At 53.5% G+C, this 27,148-nt stretch overlaps 1 protein-coding gene across 4 annotated transcripts in view; it reads left to right on the forward strand.

Annotated features, from left to right (window-relative positions):
* SHF (Src homology 2 domain containing F) overlaps positions 1 to 19,797 on the forward strand; it is a 68,692-nt gene extending 48,895 nt beyond the window's left edge. For all 4 annotated transcript variants that reach the window (XM_043494266.1, XM_038418055.2, XM_038418056.2 and 1 more), the window contains 2 exons: positions 4,804 to 4,923; positions 18,696 to 19,797. In XM_043494266.1, the coding sequence (XP_043350201.1) occupies positions 4,804 to 4,923; positions 18,696 to 18,882 (307 nt within the window). In that variant the 3' untranslated portion in view covers positions 18,883 to 19,797. The remainder of the gene's footprint in view (positions 1 to 4,803; positions 4,924 to 18,695) is intronic.
* The last annotated feature ends 7,351 nt before the right edge of the window (positions 19,798 to 27,148 follow it).

The raw sequence follows: 27,148 nt of genomic DNA on the forward strand, positions 1-27,148 counted from the left end.
GATAGTCGATAGCACTCGCATGCCGCATATGGGAAGGTTTATGCGGCCCGTGCCCTTTTGCCACCCCAAAGCCTCCGGGGGTCAAACTGGGATCGGATCTTCTCCCAGCGCTCCAGTCTGGAGGCCTGCAATTTGGGCTCTCTTGGTTAAGAGCCCCCATCTTGGCCTGGGCCACTTACAGAACTAGCATGGAGACATCCCTTTCTCAACAACCTTGTCTCCCCAACAAGCTGGCCAAACACAGCCCACTTGGTTATAAGACTGTTTAACTTTCTTAACAGCTTTCACTTCATCTGAGACCTTCTCAAAGCTATCCACTCTGGATCTTTCAACAGGAAAGTCAGTGGCTTCATTCACAACAGAAAATTTCTGGCTGTTAGGAACTGAAACTTTCTTGATTAAATCACTTTCACACCCTTCAGTTGCAGTAAACTACTTGCAAAGACTACCATGAGGATTCCTTTTCCTAAGGCTTTTCTATGCAACAATTCACCCTTCACAGAAATTCTGCCCTTACCCTCTTTACCTAGGGCTTGCTCTAGAGGAACACTTTCCTGAGCAACAACATACTCTTTCTGGGTCTCACTTACATCCAGAATTACCTCTGTCTCATCAGGCGGATTCCTACACAATCCCCTTTCAGGCAAACTCACAGACTTCCTAGATAAAAGGTTAGAAGCATTCTCCTTCCCTTTGCCACACACAAGTTCAGGAATCTTTTCCTTCTTGCTATAGGTTTCCACACCATCAGTAGGTAACACAATCAAATCACCTTTATGCTCTCCTTGTGCCCTGGCTAGGATCTCACCCTGATTAGACAGTGTTGCTACACCCTTTCCCAACAACACACTAGCAACAGGCAAAATACAAACACCAGAATTGTCTGGTCTCTGGGATTTTACATAGACACTAACTGGATGCGACCTAGTTACAGGGCCATTCTCCCTAGGAGACACAAACTTAGGACCATTCCCTTCCTGGGCTTTAGCTGAATCCAGAACCAACTCTGAGACAACTGCACTATTCTCAACCATCACAGGCTGAAAGGCCCCTTCTGTCTGCTCCACAGACAAAAAGCCGGAGACACTTTCTCCTTTCCCAGAAAGAAAAGGAGTACTTATGGCACCTTAGAGACTAACAAATTTATTTGAGCATAAGCTTTCGTGAGCTACAGCTCACTTCATCGGATGCATCCAATGAAGTGAGCTGTAGCTCACGAAAGCTTATGCTCAAATAAATTTGTTAGTCTCTAAGGTGCCACAAGTACTCCTTTTCTTTTTGCAAATACAGACTAACACGGCTGCTACTCTGAAACCTGCATTTTCACTGACCATTTCCCTTTTCACCAATTGGTTCCCTGGATTCAAATTCAAACCCTCGGCAGTTACAGGAGCAGGGCCTGGATCCTGTCCCAAAGAGACACAGTCACTCCCCAACAGGGTCTCACAGCTGGTATCCTGGAGAACCCCAACGACCAGCCAGCCCCACCCCTCCTGGGTCTGCACAGGGATCTGGGCCATAGGCAGGGTGAGGGGCTTCATCCCTGGGACTCTCACACAGCCCCTCAGCCTCTGAGGCTGTACCACCCAGGCCCTGACAACAGTTCTCTCTGTCCCAGGATCTCGACACCCCAGGAATGTCTCCCCATTGACCATCACCTTCCGCTCCCACTGGAGGTCCGAGGGGCCTGGTCCCAGGAAACTCCACACAGACATATAGGTTGGGGTTAGGAGTGGGAGCCTGTCCACCTCCCCACCCATCTGGCTGACGGAATCTATGGCCTTGGGACCCAGCAAGGGAGCTAGACACCGGGGCTTTTCCGCAGGGTCCCCCTCGTTCAAATCACCAGACTGCTCAAAGGCAGTGAGGTGGGCATCCACATTCCCCCCCTTCCTTAACCAAGGGCAGCAATTTAGTCTCGAGGTTCCCTGGGGAACTGGCACCCTAGGGTCTATCTCCACTCACCCCTGGGAGATCCCCTATGTCTCTCCGCTCCACCACCGCCAGTTCACGTTGCTGCTGCTTCTGCAGCTCTTTCTCGGGCTCTCGCTGTCTCTCACAGACCTCTTGTTCTCTCGGACTCATCTCCAATCCAGTCCATCTCCGATCCCCCGATAAGGAACCCGATTGTGAAGACCCTCGTCTGGTCGGGGACAGGAGTCTTGGGGATGCCTGGGGTTAGGAATCTGTTCCTTAGGGTGGTCATCCTCTTCCAGCTGCACGATTAACTGTGCTTTGGTGAACTTTCCAATGCTCAACCCTCTCTTTTTGCACAGGGTTACAATGTCCTTCTTAAGGAGATGGTGACAGGCCATCACTCCGCTGTTCCCAAGTTGTTGTGGACTCACAGGCCTGTGTGCTCTCAGCTCCCCACGGTTTCCAGGGAGAACCCCTAGTGTGCCAGCCCTTCTCGAGATCACCACCTCTTTGCCAGAGTCGAGCTGCAGACTTCTCTGCCCCTGGGACCGTTCACTGCAATCCCCAGGGGAACCCTATTACTGCAAAAGTCCTTCTCTTTCCCAGGGCCAAGCCGCAGGCTCCTCCACCCCTGAGACTGCTCCCCACAGTCCGCAGGGGGACCCATTACTGCACAGTCCTTCTCGCTGGTCACACCCTCCCAGGGGTTAACAACCCCCGAAACCACTCCTCTCTGAGCCTTCAGCATGCCTGGTCCTTGTCAATCCCCCTTCGTTTTACTGCTCCCCAGTCACTTACTGCAGGAAGCGCCATCCGCGGGGTGCTGTACATCCCACCTCTGCCACCAGTTGTCACGGAGTCCCTGGGGATGCTCTGGAACTGCTCCCTACGAAGCCAGTAAGGACTCGGGGGAAGTCTCCTTTCTGTGAGCAGACTGTCTTCAGTACACACAGCTCACATAGCTTCCACCTTCTGGGTCTGACCTCAGAGCATTCAGCATCCTCTGCCCCTCCGTGCGCTTCCCACAGCAAGTCTGCCCAGGCGGGGTCCTGGGGAAGCCAGAGGGTCCTGCACCCCAATTTCACAGTCAGAAGCGACTCTCAGCCAGCCAGTAAAACAGAGGTTTATTAGATGACAGGAACATGGTCTAACACAGAGCTTGTAGGTGCAGAGAACAGGACCCCTCAGCTGGGTCCATTTTGGGGGCAGTGAGCCAGACAACCACGTCTGCTCTTCACTCCATGTCCCCAGCCAGCCCCAAACTGAAACTCTCCCCAGCCCCTCCTCCTCTGGGCTTTGTCCCTTTCCCAAGCCAGGAAGGCACCTGATTCCTTTGTTCTCCAACCCTTTAGGTCTCACCTTGCAGGGGGGAAAGACCAGACCATCAGTTGCCAGGAAACAGGGTGTTGGCCATTCTCTGTGTCCAGCCCCCTGCACATACCTGCCCTCTAGGGCTCTGCAACGGTCATACATCCTTATCCCACCACCTAGATACTTAAGAACTGCAAAGGGGAAACTGAGGCACCCCCACAATATTCAAAGGAAACATTAAGAACAGTCCCGCTTCGTCACAACTGGCCAGGCCATTAATCCGTCATGCTTCCCCTAGCTCCCCAGGCCATGGGACCATGACTGAGCACAAGGGAACCATAACAATGGCCTTCCCACCATGCTCAATAACCTTCCCTGCCCCCCGTGTCCTGCTGCCCTGCTTCCTTCCTGCCCCGCTCCCACCACCGCCCTGCCTTGCTCCCCCCTTAGCATCCCAGCACTCTGCTTTGTTTTCCCCCCTGCAGCCCACAGCCCTGCCCTGCTCCCCCCCCGCGTCCTGCCACCCTGCCCTGCTCCCCTGCCACATCCCACGCTCTGCCCTGCTTCCCCTCCCTGCGTCCCACCACTCTGCCCTGTTCCTCCCACCGTCCTGCCGTGCTTCCTCCCCGCCGCCCTGCCCCTCTCCCCCCCGTGTCCCGCTGCACTGCCCCACTCCACCCCACCACTCTGCCCTGCTCCTGCCCTGCCATGCTCCCCCCTGCCGTCCTGCCCTGCTTCCTGCCCCATTCCCCCCGGCCTGCCCTGCTCCCGTCCACTGCCTGACCGTGCTGGCACTCCTGCCGCCCTGCCCCACTCACTCCTGTATCCTGCCGCCCTGCCCTGCTTCTGTCCCGCTGCCCTGCCCTGCTCCCCCACTTATCCCGCTGCCCTGCCCTGCTCCCTTCAGCTTCCCGCCGTCCTGCCACGTCCACGTCCCCCCTCCACGTCCAGCCACCCTGCCCTGTTCCCCCCACCTCCCGCTGCCTTATCCTGCTTCCCACCGCACTGCCCTGCTTCCCCCCCACGTCCCACTGCCCTGCCCTGCTTCCCCTCCCACGTCTTTCTATAGCCCCTTCACTTCCTTTCATGCCCAGCCCCACTCCATGTTCTTCTCTATTTTTGGGAACCCCAGCAGTCCCCTTCACCCCTCTTCACAGCCTGTCCCCTTCCATGCATCCTTCCCTTCTGCCTCCATCAGCCTGTTGTGAGACTAGAGAATCCCGCTGCCAGCCACCCACCCATCCATCCTTCCTGGAGCTCTGCTGCTCTCTCCCTAACCTTTCCCAGTCCGCTGCCCCCCAGCTCTCCGCTCCTTTGCACAGCTCACTACACGGGGCCTGGGCATCAGCATGCTTAAGAACCCACCAGGGCACTCACTGACATTGCTGCTGCAAGTTCCACGCAGAGAACCACAGTGTTCTGCAGCAAATTGTTCCTCCTGCTTGCTGTGACTTTGGCTCGCCTGCCATCACTGCTGGCTGCAGCCTCCTGCTCGCTCCTCCCTGGATAGACATTGCCGCTTGGTGCTCCGTACCCGAGAAGGGCCCCTGAGCCAGCCTCTCTCTCCCCTGACAGCTGGTACCATGGGGCAATCAGCCGGACGGATGCTGAGACCCTGCTGAGGCTGTGCAAGGAGGCCAGCTACCTGGTGCGCAACAGCGAGACCAGCAAGAATGACTTCTCTCTCTCCCTCAAGTGAGTGTGCTTGGCCAGGCCATCGGGCAGGGCCTTCCCCCACTGGAAGTGCTGGGGCAGGGCACGGGCAGTGGTGGGAGGCTGCAGGACCAGTGGCTGGCCAGGCTGCTGGTGTGTGTACCAGGCTGTGTCCGTCCCCTGTGCGGGGAGGCAGCAGATTGAGGGCTGCGGGAGGGGAGGGGAAATGAGGCTGTTGTTTCCCTTTCCCGTGATATTGTCCTTGCCCTTTGCTGGCAGCTGTCCCCAGGGTGGCGCTGTCTCAGAGTGGCTGGGTGTGTGGAGGCACATGAGAGCAGTGCTGTCAGCACATGTCTCAGTGAGCTCCCAGGAGAGTTGCTGCTTCATGCCTGCAGGATGGGCCTTTCTGCACAGATACTGCCAGCGGCACCTAGCACCTTTGGCAAGCCAGCAGTCACACCTGCCACTGCAATGATCACACACTCTTATCCCACCAACTAAACACTTGAATAACACATAGGGGAAACTGAGGCGCACACACACAGTATTCAGTGAAGACATTAAGAACATTCCCACTTTGTTACACACATGCACACCCCCCAGGACACTGCATCCTAGGTCGGGAGCGCTGCTGTTCTGGGGAGTGAAGGAAGCCCCGGAACAGATGGAGGTATGGGTGTAAAGAGTAGGGAGGAATCAGGGAATGACACACTCAGTAAAGCAGGAGGCACGAATGAATGAGCGTGTATTGTTATTATTGACATGCAGTTCCACATGGAGACACACATGGATACGCATGCACACACACATAGACACATGGATGTGCACACACAGACAGCTTTTTTTTAACCATCCCTGGTATCCCTCCCCCGCGTTCCTCAGGCCTTTCAGTTATAATAGCCCCCGCCCCCCCCCATTAGCCATCCTGAGGGGCAGTGAGCTCAGCCCTGTGCTGCGTGGAGAGGGGGCCATGCCAGGTGGCTTTTAGAAAAACATCCAGTCGTGATTGAAAAGTTGTCTGTGATGGAGAATCCACCACACCCCTTGGTAAACTGTTCCGATGGTTAATTATTCTCACTGTTAAAAATTTACCCCTTATTTCCACTCTAACGATGTTGAGATCCAGGCAGCATCTCCTACAGGGTTGTGAGTTCATTCCTTGAGGGGGCCATTTAGGGATCTGGGGCAAAAATTGGGGATTGGTCCTGCTTTGAAGCAGGGGGCTGGACTAGATGACCTCCTGAGGTCCCTTCCAACCCTGATATTCTATGATTCTACAAGACAGCCCAGGGCTAAAACAGCTCTCTGGATCTTGCAAGGGGCTTGCTGAGTTCCCTTGTGACTGGGCCTGTCACATGCAACACGTACTCCATGAATGGGGTGGAGAAAGTGCATGAGGAAGTGTTATTTACCCCTTCACATAACACACAAACCCAGTAAAATTAATAGGCAGCAGGATTAAAACAAAAAAAGGAAGTACTTCTTCACCCAGCGCACAGTCACCCTGTGGAACTCATTGCTAGAGGATGTTGTGAAAGCTAAAACTATTACTGGTTTCAGAGTAGCAGCTGTGTTAGTCTGTATTCGCAAAAAGAAAAGGAGTACTTGTGGCACCTTAGAGGCTAATGCTCAAATAAATTTGTTAGTCTCTAAGGTGCCACAAGTGCTCCTTTTCTTTTTGCGAAAACTATTACTGGATTCAAAAAAGAATTCAGTAAGTTCATAGAGGCTAGGTCCATCAATGGCTATTAGCCTAGATGGTCAGGGATGCAAAACCATGTGCTGGGTGACTGCCGGATGCTGGGAATGGGCAACAGGGGATGGATCACTTGATAATTACCTGTTCTGTTCATTTCCTCTGGGGCACCTGGCTTTGGGCACTGTCAGAAGACAGGGCACTGGGCTGGATGGACCATTGGTCTGACCCACTCTTATGACAGCTGGCTGTGGTATTTTAACAGCATGTCTCTGAAGTGCTCAGTTCCCTCCCTTGCATGCAGCCCAGGGCAGAGTGGCCAGCACATGGTCTGTTGCACCCCTTGGCCTCAAGGGGTACTACAGGGGGTGCTTCCAGAAGTGATTCACTGCCGTCAGTGTTTGGGCTTCCTATTTCCACCCCAGCATCCCTGCTTGTGGGCTGGCTTTGCTGCTTGGATCAGGGTCTCTGGTGCCACCAGCCATGATGGAGTCTGGGCAGAGTGATCTGAAGCATGGTGCTGGCTCCCTTGGGGAGGGCTCCCTGCCCAGCCTCGCTCCCCATCTCTACAGCAGGTTCTTTTGCAACAGTGTTTTCCCCAGTAATTGAAATTAGGGGGGTGTTCAAATTTACAGCGGAGCGCGGGGGTCAGGGCCGATGAGGGGTGAGACTGTGAGGGTGTAGGAGGGCTGTATGGCACCATAGTAAAAGCTGAAAAATGTTTCATGACCATTTTATTTGACTTTAAAATCATCACACGAATTAAAGTTGGCTATTCAAGCCTTCTATGAAGCACTACATCTACATCCTCTTGGTTTCTTGTTATAATTTTGCACAGCTCTGTTAACTAACTTCTTGAATGCATTGCATTCATCTTTGGTGGCTTCTCCTGTGTCCAGCACTTCCATTCCTTCAATTGATTTGCTCATTAGTTCATTCACATGATCAGGCAGAAGGCGACTTCTTTCAAAACACAAAATTCTCTTCAATGATGAAAAAGAACACTCAACTATAGCTGTTGTGACTAGGAGTAGCAAGAGATGAATTCCTACTTCTTTTAGCCCAGGAAACGGTATAAAGATCGGGTCGAGCCCCTAGTGATGATAAAAAAAGAAGTTGAAGTCAAATCTTCATTCATTTGTCATATGATATTCCACTCTGTGTTCAAATTCTCTATTCTGTCCTGATCCCATGGCAGCCCCATTGCTGGTAGTGCCTCACTCCACTCAACTGCCGGTGTTTTATAGGACAGGGATCTGTAAAAGCTACGTAGAGGTTGAATAGAATCTAGAAGTCGCTGTTGTAGATGTTTAAGAATCAAGTCTGTGTACTTTTTCAGTTGTCTTAACAAACATTTCTTGTCCCCTTCACTTAAGGATTTAATATAAATGCCTTCATTAGTCAACTTCTGGACTGAAGTCTTTGCTTCTTCCAATACTTTTTCAATGGATAACTCTCTGATTGATCCAAATGTAGCTTCTATTGCTGGACAAAGATCTGCTACTGTTGTAGCAGATGCCTGGTTGGCATTGTTTAGTGACCCAAGTGGTTTCAACAGTAAGACTTACCAGAGAGAATGGCAATAGTCTTCTCTGAATGTAGTAACAAAAGTAATCCACCAGCCTCACTACTTAGATCCATCCCATCTTGGTAGATACTTTCCAAAGCCAGTAATAATGGCTGGAGTAATTTTAAGACAACAGCCAAGGATCGCTCATGAGAAAGCCAGCAGGTTTTCCCAGGTTGGACTAATTTGAACTTCAGTTCTAGTGCATCTTTTATATTTTCCAAGATATTCAGTCTTTTTGGACTCTTGCTGAAAAAAGAATATAATGAAGACATTAAATTTATAGCTTTTTAATGTCTTTTGAAGAGTCTGCAGCTCGTACTAGTGCTAGTTGGAGTAGATGGCCTCTGCAGTGTGTATAGGAGAGACTAGGGTTACACTTTTCATTGAGCAAAGCTTGTGCTCCACCATGTCTTCCAGAGAAGTTTGCAGCTCCATCAAATTCACAAGCATCCATCTGTTTGGGGTCCCATTGACAAGCATTTAACTCTTCTAAGATGTGGGTTGTCACAGATGCAGCCATTCTGTCTTCTATAACTTGAACATCTAGAAATGCATCTACTGGCCTACCACTGACATCAATATAATGTACACAATGACCTAATACTTGATGACCATTTGCATTGGTGCATTCATCAGCCATGTATGCACATTTTTTGAATGTGGTGGGAGAGTTCTTCACTTTTTCAACTGTTGAGTCTTTCACTGTTGCACCACATGCGTCTAGCCAGTCAGTTGAGTTTCTTGCAGAAAGATAGTGAGCATTTGCTGGTCTTGTTCAGAACCAGTGTTCAACTTCAGGATGAACAAGTGACAATGCACTTAACATTGGTCTCCAGTTTGTTGTGTGTAGTATCTCTTGCTTAAATAGAAAGTATGATGCCACAGCCATGTTTGTTCGCATGAACTGTGTGGTGTCTCCAACATTCTTAACAGCCTGATTAACACTCACCGGTATTGTCCTTGGTCAGTGGAGACTCAGAGTTCAGAGGTGCTTTCACATGAGTTTATCTCCCAGGTGGGGGGCAAGAAAGCACCTTGCTCGTTTCTTCAGCTGCTCACTGTTCGCTCTGGCCACTGTTGTTTGTTGGGCCGCCATTCACTACATCGCTCTGTTGCCAATGGCCCTGGGCCATCACCTTCTGCTGCCACTTGCCACTGTGACCTCTGCGAGTTGGTCTCTTGAGGTTCTACCAGCTCTCATTGATTTTAGATGAGCTCTCAGTAGGGGAACCTCGCTACTAGTGCAGACTGGGTCATCTCTTCCACAGAAACACTGTCCCACAGCAGGTCTAAGCACTTAGGCCTGATTATCAGTGATTTCAGCTGTAGTGATCACTTAACAAAACAAAGACTATGTAGGGAACCTAATCAGCTCTGTCTTTAAACAGTGGAGAAGGGCAGGTCTAATAGTACTTGTGACTCAGGCAGACCATCAAGCAAAACACCTGTCCCCACCCTCTCTCTCTTTCTCTCTCTCTCTGCCCTCAATCAGCACAGGCTAAGTACAGTTCTACTGTCCTTTACTCATACAATAAGAACAACAACATTTAATTACACCTTCCCCCCGCAATCAAGTGATTTGTAACCCAACCCCAGCCAAAATCTATCACTTGGGCAACACAGCTCTGTTTGCTGGATACCTAGGTAGATTAGGTGTGAATGTAAATACAATCTGGTCCTGAAGCCTTTCCCCCCAGCCCCAGCTCATCACTAGCTGTCAGGGAGAGCTCATTTAGACTTTGCTTGCAAATCATAATTTGAAATTATTAGGTTGGCCAACATCACTGAAATGAATGCACTGACATGGTCATAAACAGCTGTACAAGGAAGCTAGTCTATGTTCCTACTTTTCAAATCTATTACACTTTTTCATACACATATTTTATCATACACTGTATATGCTTTTAAAGTGTGTATTAATGTTTCAATTTCAATTCAAATTTCCAAACAATCACTACATTGGCAACACGGCATGTAACTAGTTCACAAAACTGGGGGGGGGATTCAGGATGGGTAAACACCCCCATAGGGGGGTGTAGGGAAATCCCTGTTTCACAACCTCGTGGCACTGTGCAAAGTAGCTCTGGTTCCACGACCTGCCTCCCCTGACCCATGGCTGCTGTGCCTCATGCCAGGGAAAGCAATGGGACTGAGAGTTCTGCCGGGTGGACAGCAGAGAGAACAGAGCAGCACTGGACCACTCCACCAAAGAGCAAACAAACAAGAGACATTGGAATTGCTCATTTATGAGCATAACTTTGAGTTTAGTTGGTATTACTGAGACCGGGTGGGATGAGTCACACAACTGGAATGTTAAAAATCAACAGTTATAACCTATACAAGACGGATCAAGTGAGCAAAAGGGGAGGGGAAGGGACACTCTGTCAAAAATGGCATTATCTGTTTCTGAGTCACTGATAACTTGGAAGAAAATGATCTTAAATGCTTATGGATCAATGTCCTAACAGATAAAGCACAAGATGCGATGTTAGTTGGTGTCTGCTACAGACCACCAAATCACACTAGAGAACAAGAGGACCGGCTCCTTATGCACTTATCTACAATGTGTAGGAATAGCACTTGGTGATCATGGGGGACTTCAGTTTGAGTGACAAATACTGGAGGTTTCATGGTCCCAGTACTAAAACTTCCTTGGAATTTCTAAACATTATAGATGACAATTTCTTAACTCGGAAAGTATTACAGCCAAAAGGGGGGAATTCTGTATTAAACCTCATCTTGACAATTCAAGAGAAACTGATCACAGAACTAAGACTTAATGGAGTTAGGTATAAATGATCATGACTTGATCACGTTTATAATGATAAGCAAAATAAAGTCCAGACCAATGATCTATATATTCGGTGCTTTAATAGGGTCAGTTTCACAGAGCTGAAAACAATTATGAGTCAAATCAGCTCGGAGGAAGAATTTAATCAGAAAAATATGATTGGTAATTGGGAATCATTTAAAAACACCTGACTAGACGCTCCAAAAGCCACAGTCTCACAATTGAGGAAAGAAGGCTGAACTGGTTAAAAAAATAACCTGGTTTAGAGGGAAAGTGAAGGCAGCTGTAAAAAATTAAAAATATTTTACAGCTGCCTATATATAAAAAAAAACAAATGGAATAAAGGAGTAGTTGATAGTAATGAATATAAATCAGAAGTTAGGAATTATAGAAAATTGATAAGGGAAGCCAAGAGACGCAGGGAAAAATCTATGGCCAGAAGAGTTAAGGACAATAAGAAAGAGGTTGTTTTAAAACAATATTCGGAACAAAAAGAATCCTGACAATGATATTGGTCCATTACTAGATGGAAATGGTAGAATTATCAATAATAATGCAGAAAAGGCTGAGGTGTTCAATAAATATTTCTGTTTTGTGGGGAAAAAACATGATATAGTCTCATAATGTGGTGATGAGAACACTCCATTCCACTAGTATCTCTGGAGAATGTTAAACAACAGCTACTAAAGTAAGACATTTTTAAATCAGCAGGTCCGGATACTGTGTATCCAAGAATTTGAAAAGAGCTGATTCAGGAGGTTGCTGGACCTTTAATGTTGATTTTCAATAAATCTTGACGCATAGGGCAGTAGGCTCATGTTGTGCCATTATTAAAAAGGGTAAACAGGATGACCCAGGTAATTACAGGTCTGTGAGTCTGAATTGATCCTGGAGAAGATAATTATGCGACTGATATGGGACTCGATTAATAATGAACTAAAGAAGGGTAATGCAATTAATGCAAATCAATATGGGTTTATGGAAAATAAATCCTGTAAAATTAACTTGATGTCTCTTTTTGATGAGATTACAAGTTTGGTTGATAAAGATATTAATGTTGACATAATATATTTAGATTTCTGTGGGACGTATGACTTGTGGCTGCATAACATTTTGATTTAAAAACTAGAATGATATAAAATTAACAGGACACATTAAATGGATTAAAAACTGGCTAACTGATAGATCTCAAAATGTAACTGTAAACGGGGAATTATCGAGCAGATGTGTTTCCAGTGGGGTCCCACTGGGATCAGTTCTTGGCCCTATGCTGTTTAACATAGTTATCAATGATCTGGAAGAACACACAAAATCCTCACTGATAAAGTTTGCAGATGGGACAAAAGTTGGGGGAGTGATAAATAGTGCAGAGGACAGGTCACTGATACAGAGCGATCTACATTGCTTCTTAAACCAGGCATCAACAAATGATGTGTTTTAATACAGCTAAATGTAAAAGGAGACATCTAGGAACAAAGAAAGCAGGCCATCCTTACAGTGTGGAGGATAGTGGAGGATTCTATTCTGGGAAGCAGTGACTCTGAAAAAGATCTGGGGGGTGTGATGGATAATCAGCAGGACATGAGCTCCCAGTGCGATGCTGTGGCCAAAAGATCTGATGCAATCCTGGGATGTGCAAAACTGGGAATCTTGAGTAAGAGTTGAGAAGCTATTTTACCTCTGTATTTGGCACTGGTGTGACCATTGATGGCATCCTGCATGCATTCTGATGCCCACAATTCAAGAAGGATGTTGATAAATTGAAGAAGGGTTCAGAGAAGAAACATGAGAATAATTAAAGGATTAGAAAACCTGCCTTCTAGTGATAGATGCAAGGATCTTAATCTGTTTAGTTTAACAAAGAGCAGATTAAGGGGTGGCTTGATTACAGTCTATAACTACCTACATGGAAAACAAATATTTAATAATGGGTAGTTCAATCTAGCAGAGAAAGGTCTAAAACCATCCAATGGCTGGAAGTTGGTTAGACAAATTCAGACTGGAAATAAGGTGTAAATTTTTAACAGTGAGAGTCATTAACCACTGGAACAACTTACTGAGGGTTATAGTGGATTCTCCATCACGGGCAATTTTTCAGTCAAGACTAGCTGTTCTCAAAGTTCTGCTCTAGGAATTATTTTGGGGCTGGTCTATTGCCTGTATTGTACAGGAGGTCAGACTAGATGATCACAATGGTTCCTTTTAGCCTTGGAATCTATGACTGTACAAGCCCTGCAGGGCAGGTGGGGCCAGTGTGGTGATGGGAGCATGACAGAGCTAGGGGGCCTCATGTGTGAGGCGAGGGGCTCCGCATGCAATATCCATTGGGCCCCATGCACTGTGCCATTGGCAATACACTGCAGGGCTAGTGCTGCCAGCTCCTGCAAGATTGCCTGCTTCTCATACTGCCTCCATGCCCCAAGTCAGGGGGGAAACTCCCAGCTCCTGCTGAATGAGGGATACGGGCTGGGCCATCCCTAGACATTGTAGTGCCCTACGCAGCTCCCCCCCCCAGGGAGGGGGCTAGCCCCAGGCCTCTGCAAGAGGGAGGGGGGCTGCACCCTAGGTCTGTGAGGGGCAGGAGCAGGCTTGGGGGGCAGGGGGGAAGTTGGCGCCGAGCAGAGCGGGTTGGTGCCGGGTCGCTCCACTTCCTGCTGCCTGGTGATTGCAGGGCGGGCCCAACCCTGCACTCATGGGACGGTGGGAAGTGGAGTGACCCGGCCGCAGCTCATTCTGCTCCCCTGGCTCCCAGCCTTGGGACTTGGGGGGCAAGGGGGAACCACCCCCTCCCCCCTGACTCACCGACTGCGGCTGGGAGCCAGCGGAGCGGAGCATGCTGCAGCCAGGTTGCTCCACTTCCCGCCGGCCCAGTGAGTGCAGGACGCGCCCGACCCCTGCTGCAGTCCCCTGGGACGTAGCTCAGGGGAAGGGGTAGAGCGGGGGCAGGGCTGGGGCAGAGCAGGGGTGGGAAGAGGCAGGGTGGGGGCAGGGCAGGGGCAGCTTTCCTGGCCGGCTCAGCCAGCTGGGTGATGGCACTGGCTGCTGGAGCAGTACGCAGTTGCGAAGGGCACCAGGAAATTTGGGACCATTTGGTGCCCTACGCAGCTGCGTAGTTTGCGTATGGGTAAGGATGGCCCTAAATACGGGGTCCAAGTGTGAGCGAACAGAACCAAGCACAGGCAGCCATGAAAGACCCGCCAATTGTGGCCTCCTGAGCCTGAAGCCAATCAGAGGGTGCGGGGGCTACCTCCAATGTTTGCATGGGGCAGCGCAGCTCCCCAGGCACTGGCCCCGCTGCACCTCCAGGCCCGGTGTGGTCCCGCGAGCAGGGAGTGAATTGGGGTGGGAGCAGAGCTGGTTAGTGTCAGGAATGCTGCAGGCCTGCCCAGCCCTATCCAATGCTGGGGGATGGTGACATCATGCAGGCTGGGGTGCAGAATAAAGCCACCCTGCCAAACTGCATTGTTCTGTTCTGGCTGTTGCGGGCAGGGGAAGGAGCCCCCCAGAGGGGTTGAACTCCAGGTCACTCCCTCCCTGCTCAGCTGCTTGGAGCATCAGAGCTGGCCACAGTATGCCCACATACCAGGAGGACTCTGGTGTCATTCTGATCTGCTTGCATTGGTGAGTCAGTGTGACTGGCAGCAGCAGGGCTGTGGCATGCCCTAGAGAAGGGCCCAGATCTGCTCCAAAAATGGATTTGGGGCAGGCCCTGTGGTCTGTACTGGGCAGGGCTCAGATAAGATGGTCACAGTGGTGCCTGCTAGCGTTGGAATTGCTGAGTCTGAGCTGTCTGGAGCATCCAGCTGCCCTATCGCTGGGCAGGCCCCATCTAGTTCCTCCCAGCAGGCCTCGTTCGGGATCTCTGCGGCGGGATCTCTGCCTGAACGCCCATGTAGTCCGGTCAACACAGGCACCTCGCTGCAGGGCTGGGTGCCTCTTCCTCTAGCTCAGTGCCCTGAGTATCAGAAGTGGTCTCCAGTGTGTGTCCTGGATGTGTTACCCTTCAACATCTGGCTGTGGGTCCCTGCCTGGCCAGTGAAATCCCTTTCCTCCTGCCTGTAGTGCCTATGGTTCTATAGAGACGCCGGTGCTCAGCGCTGTCCAGGATCAAGGCCATGGACTCTGGCCACCTGCTTTCCAGGCTGCACCACTCCTCTCCTCCAGCCTGACTCTTGCCTGGAGCCTGGGGCATTCGGTGCTTGGATTTCCTTCTCCCCTCTGGCTCTGGGGTCAATGGCAGGCTAGCTGAGCGGGCCCCTACCTGGGCAGTGAATCTCTGCAGAGCCTGGCAAGGGACAGTGGGGCTGGTGAGGGTCATCTGGCAGTGGGAGCGATGGGAAGTTGCTCTTGTGACCAATTAAATGCCAGGACTCTAGCCCTGACCCCGGAGCATTCCTCGATGTGCCCCCACGCAGGGGATCGCCAGGAATGCTCCTCCTGCTCAGCAGCCAGTGCCTGAGCCCTGCTCTTTGCTCCATTTGTCAGTCCCCACAGAGGTATCAGAGAGTCATTGTGTGGGATGGCTGCCTGCAGGGCTAATCCATTGCCTTCCGTTCCCCTCTCTCCTCCATCAGGAATTAAGCAGGCAGTGTGTATGAGCCATTTGGAATAACCCTTGTGGTTAACAGGAGCCCGTGTTCTCTCTCTCTCTCACACACACACACACCCCTGTGCCAGGGAGGCATTGGTGCTGCCTGCCCAAGTCCTGGGGACCCTCTGTGCCACGTTTGCCAGCAGGGATCCAGGCATGGGCAGAGGGTGGTTGGGGGTATGTCTTTGCTGAGCCAGGCATTCTGGGCTGGATGCAGGGCTCGCTGGGGACAGTCTCTGGTTGGTTACAATGGTTGCTTCTGGCCTTAACATTTAGGAATCGGTGAATTGGCTCCAGCTGCCGTAGGTGTTAGTAGGAGTGTCTCCCATACACCCGGGCTGGAGTTGGGCTGCTGAGATGGGAATCGTTTCATCTCTACAAGTGGGTTTTATTGTCTCCCTCTGGGAGCCTCCCAGGGAAGAGGAAAGTCCTCTCTGGAGGGAGGGTGGGTGGCCAAGAGCCTGCCCTTTGCCACCATGTGACCTGGCACACGTCACTCTGCCGCTCAGGGGTCAGTTTCCTGGTCAGGGGTGGATCCTGGCTGCGAGGAGCTATTAGATCAGGGATTGCTCCTGCCGGCTCCTGTAGGGAGCACCAGCGATTCACAGTTACAGCTGTGCTTTGGGTCGTGGGTAAAGTTCCCATACTCGTCTTTTAGGCTGATGTTGTCCAGGCTCGGCTCCGAGCAGCATTGGTTGGAATCTGTAGCTGTTCTGAGTTGCAGGACAGGGGCAAAATACCCCTTTGCAAACCGAGCATCCCCTGCTGGCGGGCAGGGGCTGGGACTTAGTACCTTCCACCGCACTGCTGGGCTGCTGCTGGGCATGCTCGGTGTGTTCACACGAGGCTCTTGCTGCTGCACTCCCACTGCCCTGCTGCAGCACCAATGGTTTTCAGGAGAGCGGCTTGCCAGGTGCATGGGGTTGGGTTTCCCAGTGGTGCCCAGACAGCTCCCATAGTGCTTTGCATGGTCTAAGAGCCTGGCTAGGGAGAAAGAAAAGGAGTACTTGTGGCACCTTAGAGACTAACAAATTTATTAGAGGATAAGCTTTCGTGAGCTGCTTATGCTCTAATAAATTTGTTAGTCTCTAAGGTGTGGCACCTTAGAGTACTCCTTTTCTTTTTGCAAATACAGACTAACACGGCTGCTACTATGAAACCTGGCTAGGGAGAGCGGCTCTGCTCTGCCCCGCAGCATGGGTGAGTCCCTGGGTGGCAGGCTCTGCTTCCCCTCCTCACAACCCCTGCCCACAAAGGACTGCGGCAGTCCCCAGCTGGCACACAGTCCCTAGGGGCCATGCCTAGCTGGCACAGCTCAGAGCTGCCCCCAGGCTGACTGGGGCTGGTCAGAGAGCAGCCAGCATCAGCTGGAAGCACTGCTAATGCGGACAGGCAGTCAGTGCCTGGAGCCACAAGCGGGCAGAGTATGAGGCTGCCATACTTTTTCTCTGTTCATTAGACCACAATATCACAACCGTTAAAGTCACTTAAAAACTGAATTATTAGTTTACTATTGCCTTTTCCAGGATTTTTTCATGTGAAGCAGGATGCTCCATGTGCTCCAAGATCTCACAAGCATGGATCAATTTAGCTTCTTAATTAAATTTCACCCAACTTTTAAATCTCTCCCAAGCAGTGCCATCATTCATTAGTGCTTCCTGCAGGACTGGTGCAGCCCCAGCTGGCGCAGCGCATGGAACAGAGCTGGGCTTCACCTCAGGCCCCTCCTGCCTCCCCTCGCTGGGAGCTGCCTGCCTCAGCTCAGGCACTGCCGCAGCACAGCCCCCACCCCAGAATGGCTCAGCTCCTGAGCTCGCAAATGGATTTGAAACCCATTCCACTAATGCAGCCATCAATCCAGCGCGGGCACGGCCTCCGCTTGAGTCGCAGCTGCTGCGCGGCAGCGGTGTGGGGGAGGGGACTGGCCGCAGAGCTGGAGATGGCTCACCCTAGCCGCCGAGGCTGCTCGTAAGCTATCAATATTTTGTGGTAATGTGCATTCCAGATGCTGCAGACAGGCTGTGGCGCTCCTCGGAGACGCAAATTAATAGCAACAGGGCCATTAGCCCGTCACTTGGAATCAGCGGCTGCGGCATTATCTTCCCCTGCGGCTCAGCCGGTGCGGGGCCCTCGCTGCTCCTGAGGGAGGCTGATGGGATTTCGTGCAGGCCTGGGCAGGAAGCGGAGACGGGACGGGACCTGCTCTCTGGGTCAGGCTGAGGCCCAAAGAGAAGCCCCCGCCCAGGAACGGGCAAGGCGTTCCTGGCATGCGGGTCTGAGGCTGGCAGCGACAGACTGCGCGCTCCCCACTCCTACCCGGGGGGTCGTGGGCAGCAGATGAACGAGCTCGCAGAGAGCTCCCTGAATGCTGAGAGCGTGTGCCCGTCAGCGTGCTGTCCCACAGCAAGTCAGGACCCAGCGGTTCTGCCGCTGGGCCATACAACTGCCCGTGGGGCTGCGGAGCCCTTCTCACGGCAGGGAGTGGTGTCTGGCCAGCGCCCAGGGCCTGGTCCTCAATGGGGCCTTTTGGAGCTACTGTGATCCAATCATTAACGGGGCTGGGGGGAGCAGAAGGTTGTGGGAAGGTGCCAGGAGGGCTTAGATTTCCTCCCTCCCCCCAGGGATCCAGACAAGGGGATTTGCCGCTTTCCAAAGTACTGCTAGCCCTGTGTTCCTGGCAAAGCCCTGCTTCCCAGCACCCACTGGGGCTGCCTGGCCGCCAGGCTGTGCAGATTCTGCCTGAACCCAAAAGTCCCGTTTAGTGCCATTGGCGCACTGAGGCACCCTCCACTCAGACAGCTGTTCAGCAGGCCTGGCACAAATGAGGAGTGGCCCTTATTTGGACCCAGGACCCTGCTGCAGGAGGCCAGCAGGCAGGAGCTCCCGATAACTGGGATGTTTGTTTTCTGCATTAGTTTAGTGCTGCGTGGGGGCTGCAGGTGTAGCATCCGGCCAGGGCTGATGCAGCCTGGTGTGTGGAGCTCGGCAGCCCCCGATGCTGAGTGCCCCGGCACCCCCTTGCACTATGGTCCCATGCTGGAGGGCAGGGCCAGCTGGCAGGTGGCACTAGTGAGCTGTGTGGAGGACGTGCTGCGCTGGCACTGGGCAGAGCAGGGGAATGGCACTGCACCCCTCTAATCCTGGCTTTGTCTCTTTCTCCTGACAGGAGCAGCCAGGGTTTCATGCACATGAAACTCTCCCGCACCCAGGAGAACAAATACGTGCTGGGCCAGAACAGCCCCCTGTTTGACAGCGTGCCCAAGATCATCCACCACTACACCAGCCACAAGTTGCCCATCAAGGGGGCTGAGCACATGTCCCTGCTCTACCCAGTGGCTATCCAAACCCTATAGCCTGCTGCGCAGCAGGGAGGTGTCCATGGAGCACCCAGCTTGGGCCTGGCATGCGCGCAGCTCTCCCAGGGAGGCCCACCATCAGTCCTGGCTGGGGCAGAGCCAGGGAAGGGCTCCGGACAGCTGGCCAAAGTTCAGACTCACTGGTACAGCTGGCTCTGGGCCCGGCGCTGGGAGTGGCTGGACCACTAGCTGCACTCTGGCTTCTTGCCAACACAGTAGGACACTTCCCAAACCGTAGGGGATGTGCCCCTTCTCTGGGACCAGCTTGTGTACATACCCCCATGGAAAGGGCCAGGTCCGACTACCACTGTGTCTGCCGCCCCCTCGCCGGTCTTCTCCTGCCTGCAGGCCTGGCCCAGCTGGCTCCCACGGTTCCCGTTGCCAGGGCTGGGAAAAGAACAGGGGCTGGTGGAGTCCCAGGGACCAAGGGGGGAATTGGGAGATAATTTATTGCTAAGGCAGGTAAGTGGCCCCTTTCCAGAAGTGCCGAGACCCCTGGCAGTGCTGGCCTGCTCATAGGCAGTGTGAAGGAGCTGAGGGGATGTGCCCATTGTGTAAGCCCACACACACACACACAGAGATATCACAGAAAATTCCTAACACATTTTTCCACAGCAGGAATAAGACCAGGGGCAGGGGGTGCTAGGCCTGCTCCTGACCTGCCCTCAGCCCCCACTGCATTAGAGGGGGTGGTGAAAACCGGATCAAGCCTGCTGGGCTGCTGCTGTGAGACTGTTTCACCATGGAAGAGGTTGTTGGAAGAGGACTGCGCCGTGGGACAGGCCAGGTGGCCGGCTGGCGCAGCTCACTGCAGAGCTGGGTCCATGGGCCCAGGACAATCCGCCACCCTCCTTGGCCAAATGTACACACTGAGTGTGCCGTACCAGCACCCAATAAAGTCATGCAAAGCTGTTAGCCACCCCCCCTGTGAGACACGGTGCTCGTGTCCACCCATGCAGCTACAGATCATGGAGTCTCAAATGATGGGGCTTCCCGGAGGCTGGGCTGGGAGGGGACACTTGTGAGAAGGTTACTACCCCTCCCCCTGACATTGCGTGGCAGTCTGTTCCCCCATTTTGGGGCTGGGGGGATTTATTCCTGCAGCATCACCTGGCCAAGAGGGAGGCTCCTGGCCCTTCCCTTTGGAGGGTGGCAAGGCCTGGGTCACCATCAGTGCACACTCGGCCCCATAGTGTCGAGGGTCCTCCTCCCCAGGACCGAGGGCCGTGCTCCTACAGCTGTTCCAGTTGTGGGGATGGAGAGGAGCCAACAGGCTGTTGGCCAGGAGACCCAACTCTGGACAGGAGACAGCCTGGACACCTTGCAGCCTGTCAGTGGGATTGAGCAGGAGCAAACTCCAAACTTGGGCTGAGCCAGACTCCAGTCAGGTCCATGCTGAGGAGCAACCCCCAAGCATGGGGCAGAACTGCAGGTATGTGCATCTGGTGCAGTATTTGCCATGGTGTGTGCCCAGCCTGGCCTGGGGAGACAGGGCCCAAGCTGCTGGCTGCTGTGGAAGCACCTGACCACATCAGCCTGACCTCTGCAGACATAGCCCCCAGCGAGTTCTCAGGGCTGGAGGTTGGGGGGCTGAGCCCAACCTTTGCAGCAACTGACACCTCCTTGCATCTGCTGGTTCAAGGGTCCCACTCCCCATCCCTTGCAGCACTGCACCTCCGGACCCCCTTCAAGATGGGCTTCTCACCCCATGTCCAGCCAGGGTCAAGATAGCACAGATGGGGGTGCACTTGGAGGCTAGGGACAGTTGGGGGTGAACTCCGAAGGGAACCCACTCCACTGCAGTCTCTGGGTCTGGGAGATGCAAGGGGGTTTCTGGCCTGTCTCCTGGGCAGGGCATTCCTGGTCTGGCAGATCCTAGTGCTGGGCACATCAGGGATCTCCTGGCTGTTGCACTGCTGCCAGTCTCCTCATCACTGCAAGCTTGACTCTGTATGCAAAGTCACAGGCAGTGCAGGGGTCCAGGAGGGGCTGTCTGGTACTGACCCCTGCTCTGCCAGAGCCCTGTGCTGGGGCAGGGGGTTCTCTGCCCACCCCACCACCATGCTGCAGCCACCCCCCACAGGGCAACGAGTTAGCCCCCACAGTGCTCTCCAGGCTCTTCCTCCCCGCCCCGCTCAGCTAGTGCTCCCTGCGTAGGAAGCTGGTGAATGGCAATGAAGCTGTCTGGCTGATGGACCATGCTCCGATAGATACACAGTCAAGATGGGCAGCTTGCTCATCATTGGTACAGCAAGCAGTAAAGCTGATGATTGTTTCTGAATACAAGCATTCATCTAACTGCTGTGCAAGGACCAGGCAAAGACTGTGTGGCCAGGGGCACACCCACCTCCATTACCATGAGCCCACAGGGACAGCTGGTCCCTCATCACCAGGCCTGCCACAGGGCCTGTGTCCTTCTGCACTTACTGTCCAGGAGCACCTAAAGTTTGTGGGACTGAGTATGCACGACTGCCTGCTGAACCAGCTGGCTCCAAACATTGTAGCCCATGTTACCAGGAATAAAAGCCAGCTGAGAGATCCCCAAACGTGGTCAATGGGGAATCGTCAGCCGGGATGTTTCTGGTGCTGCCTCCCAGGGATGTGTTCTCAGCCCAGTGCTATTCAATATCTTCATTGATGATCTGGAAGGAAAAACCAACTCATTGCTGGCAAAGGGCGCAGCTGATGCCGAGATGATAAATAACAGCAAGAGCTGGCCAGTTCTACTGAGCCCAGCAAGCTGGACACAAATGTGTCTCAATAGGGCCAAATGCAAGGTCATCCATCTAGGAATACCAGCCATCCCTGCAGAATGGGGGCCTGTAGCCCAGACACTGGGGACAATGGAAAAGAGCTATTGTTGCAAACAGCTAAACATGAGCTCCCACTGCCGGGAAAGCTGGCTGCACTAACAAGGGAATGCTGAACAACAGCAGGGAGCTGGTGTAGCCTCCAACCAAGGGGTTTGGGAGGTCAGTACTGGGGAGGGCTGCTTGGAAAATAAGAGTGCTGTTTCACAAAACACACTGAGGTTTTGTTCTGCATCAGAATGAAGTAGCCTTTCAGAATTTGTCACAGCAAACACAAAAAAACCCCAAAATCACAGCATGGCCATTAGCCCCGTGAACACCCCTGAATCAGGCAGAGGAGGGATTTAAACCTGCATCTTCCATATCCCATGTGAGTGCATTCACCCCCAGGCTACAGAGCCAAATCTTTCTTGTTGAAGCTGTTTCCTGTGTAAATCACTCTATAGTCATTGGCCACAAGCAAAAGGCAGCAAATGATTCTGCAGCCAGTACTTGCCTGGGACATGGGAGCCCCAGGTTGAAGGCCTTACTCCAAGTCAGGCAGAGCTGTTGCCTCATCTGGGGTGCATCTCTCTGGTTTTGCCCACAAATTCCATCCCGGTCCTGAGAAAGTTTGGTTGAAACAGAAAGTTGGTTTTGACAAATCACCCTTTCCCAATGAGAGAATATTTTGATGCCAACCTCCTTGCAGCTCCATGTGACACTTCAAAGAGCACTGGGACAAATTGCTGAGGGAGCCGTGGGACTGAGAGGTGGTGGGAAACCAGATTGGATAGGAGGGACTAATGAAGCGCCAGGGGGTTCGCTCAACAGAGACATGTAGCCATATATGGAAGCTTTCTAGCAGCTGAGGGCTCTTTAATCTCACGGCCAGAGACAGAGTGAGGGCCAGCGGCTGGGAGGTGAAGCTGGATGGACTTGAACAGGAAACAAGGCCCAAATGTTGAACAGGGAGGGGAATTAAACACTGGAGCGGGTCCTCTAGGGACACTGGGAGTCTCCATCACATGTGGGCACCATGAAGACTGGTCCTCTTTTTAGCACTTGGGGGGGAATGTAGGAATCCCTGGGGAGAGTCTCTGGCTTGTGCTGGGCACAGCCTAGATGATCACACTGGGCTTTCTGGCCTTGGTATCTAGGAAAGAAAATGGCAGAGAATCCCAGGCAATGTTCATGAGCCCCCACCCATGACCATGCATTGTGGGACTGTGCGGGCATTAGTGAATACTCATGGCAACATAGCAACAGCTACATGAGGAAGCAGCCAACCTCATCTGTGCTCAGAAATCTGTTAGGGACACGGGGCAGGGCAGCTGCTGGTGTTCTGCCTGCGAACGGGCTGTAGTGTGTGAGCAGGGCAAGTGTCCATGGCGGGCACACTGCGTGGTGGAGTTCTGCTCCATGCCCCGTACACAGAGTCCTGCTCTGGTGAGGGTGCCATGGGGGAAGACGAGCAGAAATACAAGCAGCTGTCACAGCCCCCACTGACACTTGCATAGCCCCAGTCTGGGTGCCCAGCACATCGGGTGGGGGGCAGGACACCAGGACAGAAATGTAAACTCCTAGGCCAGTCAGTCCCCGACCCCCCAACCCCAACCTAGGCCAACTAGTCCCTGATTTCCCTCCATTCCCCCCCGACCATGTAGGCCAGTTAGTCCCTGATTCCCCTCCTCCCCCTGCCAACCTAGGCTAGTCAGTCCCTGATTCTCCACCCTGCCAGGGCCAGCCTCCACTGACACTCCCTCCACCAAGTCACTGACTTGCTGACCCACTCCCACTCCCGCCACACACACTCACAGCTGGGCCAGGCAGCTGCAGAACCCCCCAAGCATATCTTGCTGAGCTGCCTGGCGTTAGACACCCATGGCTGGCCCAGGCTAAGAAGCTGTTTAATTGCCATATAAATGTTCCCACTTGGGCTGCAGGCTGAGCTCTGGGACCCTCCCACCTCGCAGGATCCTAGCGCCTGGGCCTGAACGTCTACTCTGCAATGAACCAGCCCCTTAGTCTGAACCACCCAAGTCAGCTGGCACGGGCCAGCCATGAGTTTTGAACTGCAGTGTAGACATACCTTGGGTGTGCAGGGCCATGGGCCAGGCCACAGAATGCCCCAGCTGTGGAGACTGATGGTTCCCTTTGCTCTCTGGTGGGAGTCTGGGGGTGTCGCTGCGGGAGAGCCCAACAGATGGCAGTTGGTACACAAGCTATCACCTGAACCAATATGCAAATATTGTTCCTGACACCAGCCCCTGGATTTACCAGCTGATACTGAGTGGGCTGTGCTACTGCCCTGGCCTTCCCTGGGGGGCCAGCCAGTGCCAGGTGTTCCAGCAGCGTAAGGGTCACCAGGCAGGCCATTCAAGAGAGGCTGAGCCATCATCAGCCCCAGAGCGCAGTGTTTTGGCCAAGCCAGTCCTTGGAGCTGCTGGTCTCAGGTGCTGTCTAGAGGCTGTGCACTATACTCACAAAACGCCCAGCTGGAGACGCTGCCAGCTCAAAGGGCAGCCTGCCCATTCTCCCGCATTTTCCTTCATTAGTGTAGCATTTGCCCTCAGCACACACTTCTAGTCTTCTTGTAAAATGAAATCAGGGTGAAACCTCAGCGCTCATCAGCAACTCTACAATAACAAACCTGTGGGCACAACCCAGGGCTCCTCAGCATCCCTACAATAACAAACCTGTATGTGCAGCTTAGAGATCATCAGCAACCTTACAATAACAAACCATGTGTGGGATAAAGAGTGAACAGTTGGCTCTTAAAGGGCAGTGGACTCCAGCTGCCAGGGTGCACTGTCCCTGCCATGGCTGTGGCATTGGAGGGGCATGGGTGGGTGAATGCACCCAAACTGCAGGGAGAGGCTCAGGGAGCATGCCAGCAGGGACCCCGCTACAGCTGGGCAACACGTTTTCAGAAAAATAATTAGTCACTGAAAAATGCAGTTGTGGCTATCTCAAACTGTTGGCAAATTTGCTGCATAGTTTAGGCCTCAAGAACATGTTTTGCCCGGTAGTGGCCTCCTTGGGAGCCTTTAGCCCCATGGTTAGAGCACTTACCTCACATGTGGAGCCACAGGTGAAATTCCACCCTCTGCCTGCTGTAGACTAGCAGATTTGAACCTGGGTCTCCTACCGACCACCAAAACACACTGACCCCTGAGCGTGAGAATGACTTGGTGGCTTGTGGCCAAAGCTTGTGCTGCTGATCAAGGGGGCAGGGTCTTGGATTTGGGTAGACAGGGAGGCACAAGGAGGAATGGGCCATGAGCCATCCATGAATCGCTGGGTGTCCCCTGTGGGTTCAGCCCTGAGTATTGGATTGGGTACTGGTGCACGCATGGGATGGGGTCTGGCTTTGGGAGTGACATAAGGGGGTCTCTCCGTGAGCACCACAATCAAGGCAGCAGCTAGTGGATGGATTTGCTGCAATTGCAGGGAAGAGAGGCTGACCTCACTGGGATGAGTCAACCTCCCCGCCCCAGGACCCACACCCTCCCAGGAACGGAAGCTGATCTGATGGCAAAGAGCCAAGGAGCCAACACAAAACCAGCATGTGGATGAATCTCACTGCGCACCCCAGCTGCCATGCATGGACGTGAAGGGGGCCACAGGCTTGTCATGGCGTGTGTGTGTGAGGGCTCTGGGTGCTGGATAGAGATTGGGGGGCCAGAGCTGCAGACACCGAGCGAGGGGCGGGGAAGAAGGAATCCCAGGGGGTGCTATGTGTAACTGTAAATTCATTCATCAGGAGAGCAGGATCTTGGGGGTGGTGATGGGTCCTTGCAATGCAAAGTGGTCAGCCTAGGGCTCCACCCTGGGTGCCTGCAGGCTGCTGTAACAACTCCCACTTCCTTGAGGGAGCATGGACAGACAGATGTTTTGGGGCCAAAATCCCTTGGGGGCCCAGGGAAATGGCTTCTGCCTACCCAGCCAGGTGCAGTCTGAGCCACAGGCGCTGCCATAGCATTTCGGAGGCTGCACAGGGAGAGGTCAGGTGCAGCAGGGTTTGTGCTAGGGCCTGCCATGGGGCCAGGGGACCAGTAGGCACCCCAGTGTGTAACAACTCTCAAAGCAGCCTTCTGGTGGCACCAGGGCCCTTCTGCCCCCCTGGGGCAGCTCCCAGCCTCAGCCACACACAGAGGTGGATTACGGTTTCCTGTGGCCCTGGGCCAGAGCAAGTGGGGAGGGCCCTCTCACCCCTTTCCACCCTTTCTGCCTGTGACCCCCACCCACAGCCCCACCCCTTTCTGCCCCTTCCTGGGGCCTGCCCCTATTCCACCCAGTGTGCCCCCCCCGTTTTACCCCCCCACTGTGGCCCCAAGACCATAGAAGTTCTGTTCCCACCCCCCGCCATGGCCCCAGGCTGTAGCATGGATTGAGATCTCCCCCAGCCCTGAAGCTGTGGCAGGTAGAGTCCTGGGGCCACAGCAGGGGTATGGGTGCTGGGGCTTCCCCCACCACCCCCAGCACTTCGGTTGGAGAACGGGGTCGGGTGTGGGGGCTTCCCCTGCAACCCTGCAGCTTCTTCCGGGACAGGGTTGGGGGCGCTGGGGCTTCCCCCGCCCCACAGCTTCTGCTGGGAACGGGGTCGAGGGACACTGGGGTCCACATTGGTTAGTGCGTCAATCTGAAAAAAAAGGCCCTGCATCTGCCAGGGCCCTTCAGATGAGTAGCAAACCCTCCCTGACAGCTGATGAGCCCCAGCCTGCCTGCTTCTTCCCTGCTGGGCTACCAATGGGACGTGCTTCATCATGGGGATTCTTCTAACAAGTGGGGAGCCCTCTGAGTCAAGGTTCTCCAAGCTCCTTGATGGCCAGCCCTGCCAAGAACACTCTTGGCCTTTCCGCGTGTTCCCCCAGAATCGCGCTGCAGTTGCTCATGGTCACCAGTGTGAGGCGAGCTGCTTTCATCCAGCCCGAAGCCTAACGGCACCTGAGGTCAAAGGGAGCTGAGCTGGAGCCCAGCCAAACTCCCACCGGCTGGGCTGTCCCGTCAACTTCACTACACAGTTTCACAGATAGGTGGCACTGTGGCCATGAAGATACCCAGCCTGGGGTGCAGCATGTGGGCACACAGGGATGCGCCGCATGTGGACTGGACAGCACCCCCCCCCCCCGCCCCTCGCCACAGCTGGGGTTGGCCCAGGTCTTTTTCCGGCTCCCAGTGCTGAGTTTGGGCCCCCAGAGCCGATTCAAAGCATTCTTGGTCCCTGGTGACGTGGAGTGCAGGCCTCCCCAAATGCCGGGGCGGGAGGGGCGGCAGCTGGCCTGGCCCCTTTCTCCCCTGCAATCCGAGCGAGTCCCTGGATTGCTCCTCGGCGTGGTGACCGTCCAGCCCATCCTGCTGAGGCAGGGTGTTGGCTGCTTTCGTGACTAAGCGACACGCACACCCAGCATTCCCGCTCGGTGCACCGAGAGCCGACTGAGCCTTGCCACACTCCCGGGACAGCGGCTGCC

The sequence above is a fragment of the Dermochelys coriacea genome, chromosome 10, assembly GCF_009764565.3.
Source record: "Dermochelys coriacea isolate rDerCor1 chromosome 10, rDerCor1.pri.v4, whole genome shotgun sequence".
NCBI classification, from domain to species: domain Eukaryota; kingdom Metazoa; phylum Chordata; order Testudines; family Dermochelyidae; genus Dermochelys; species Dermochelys coriacea.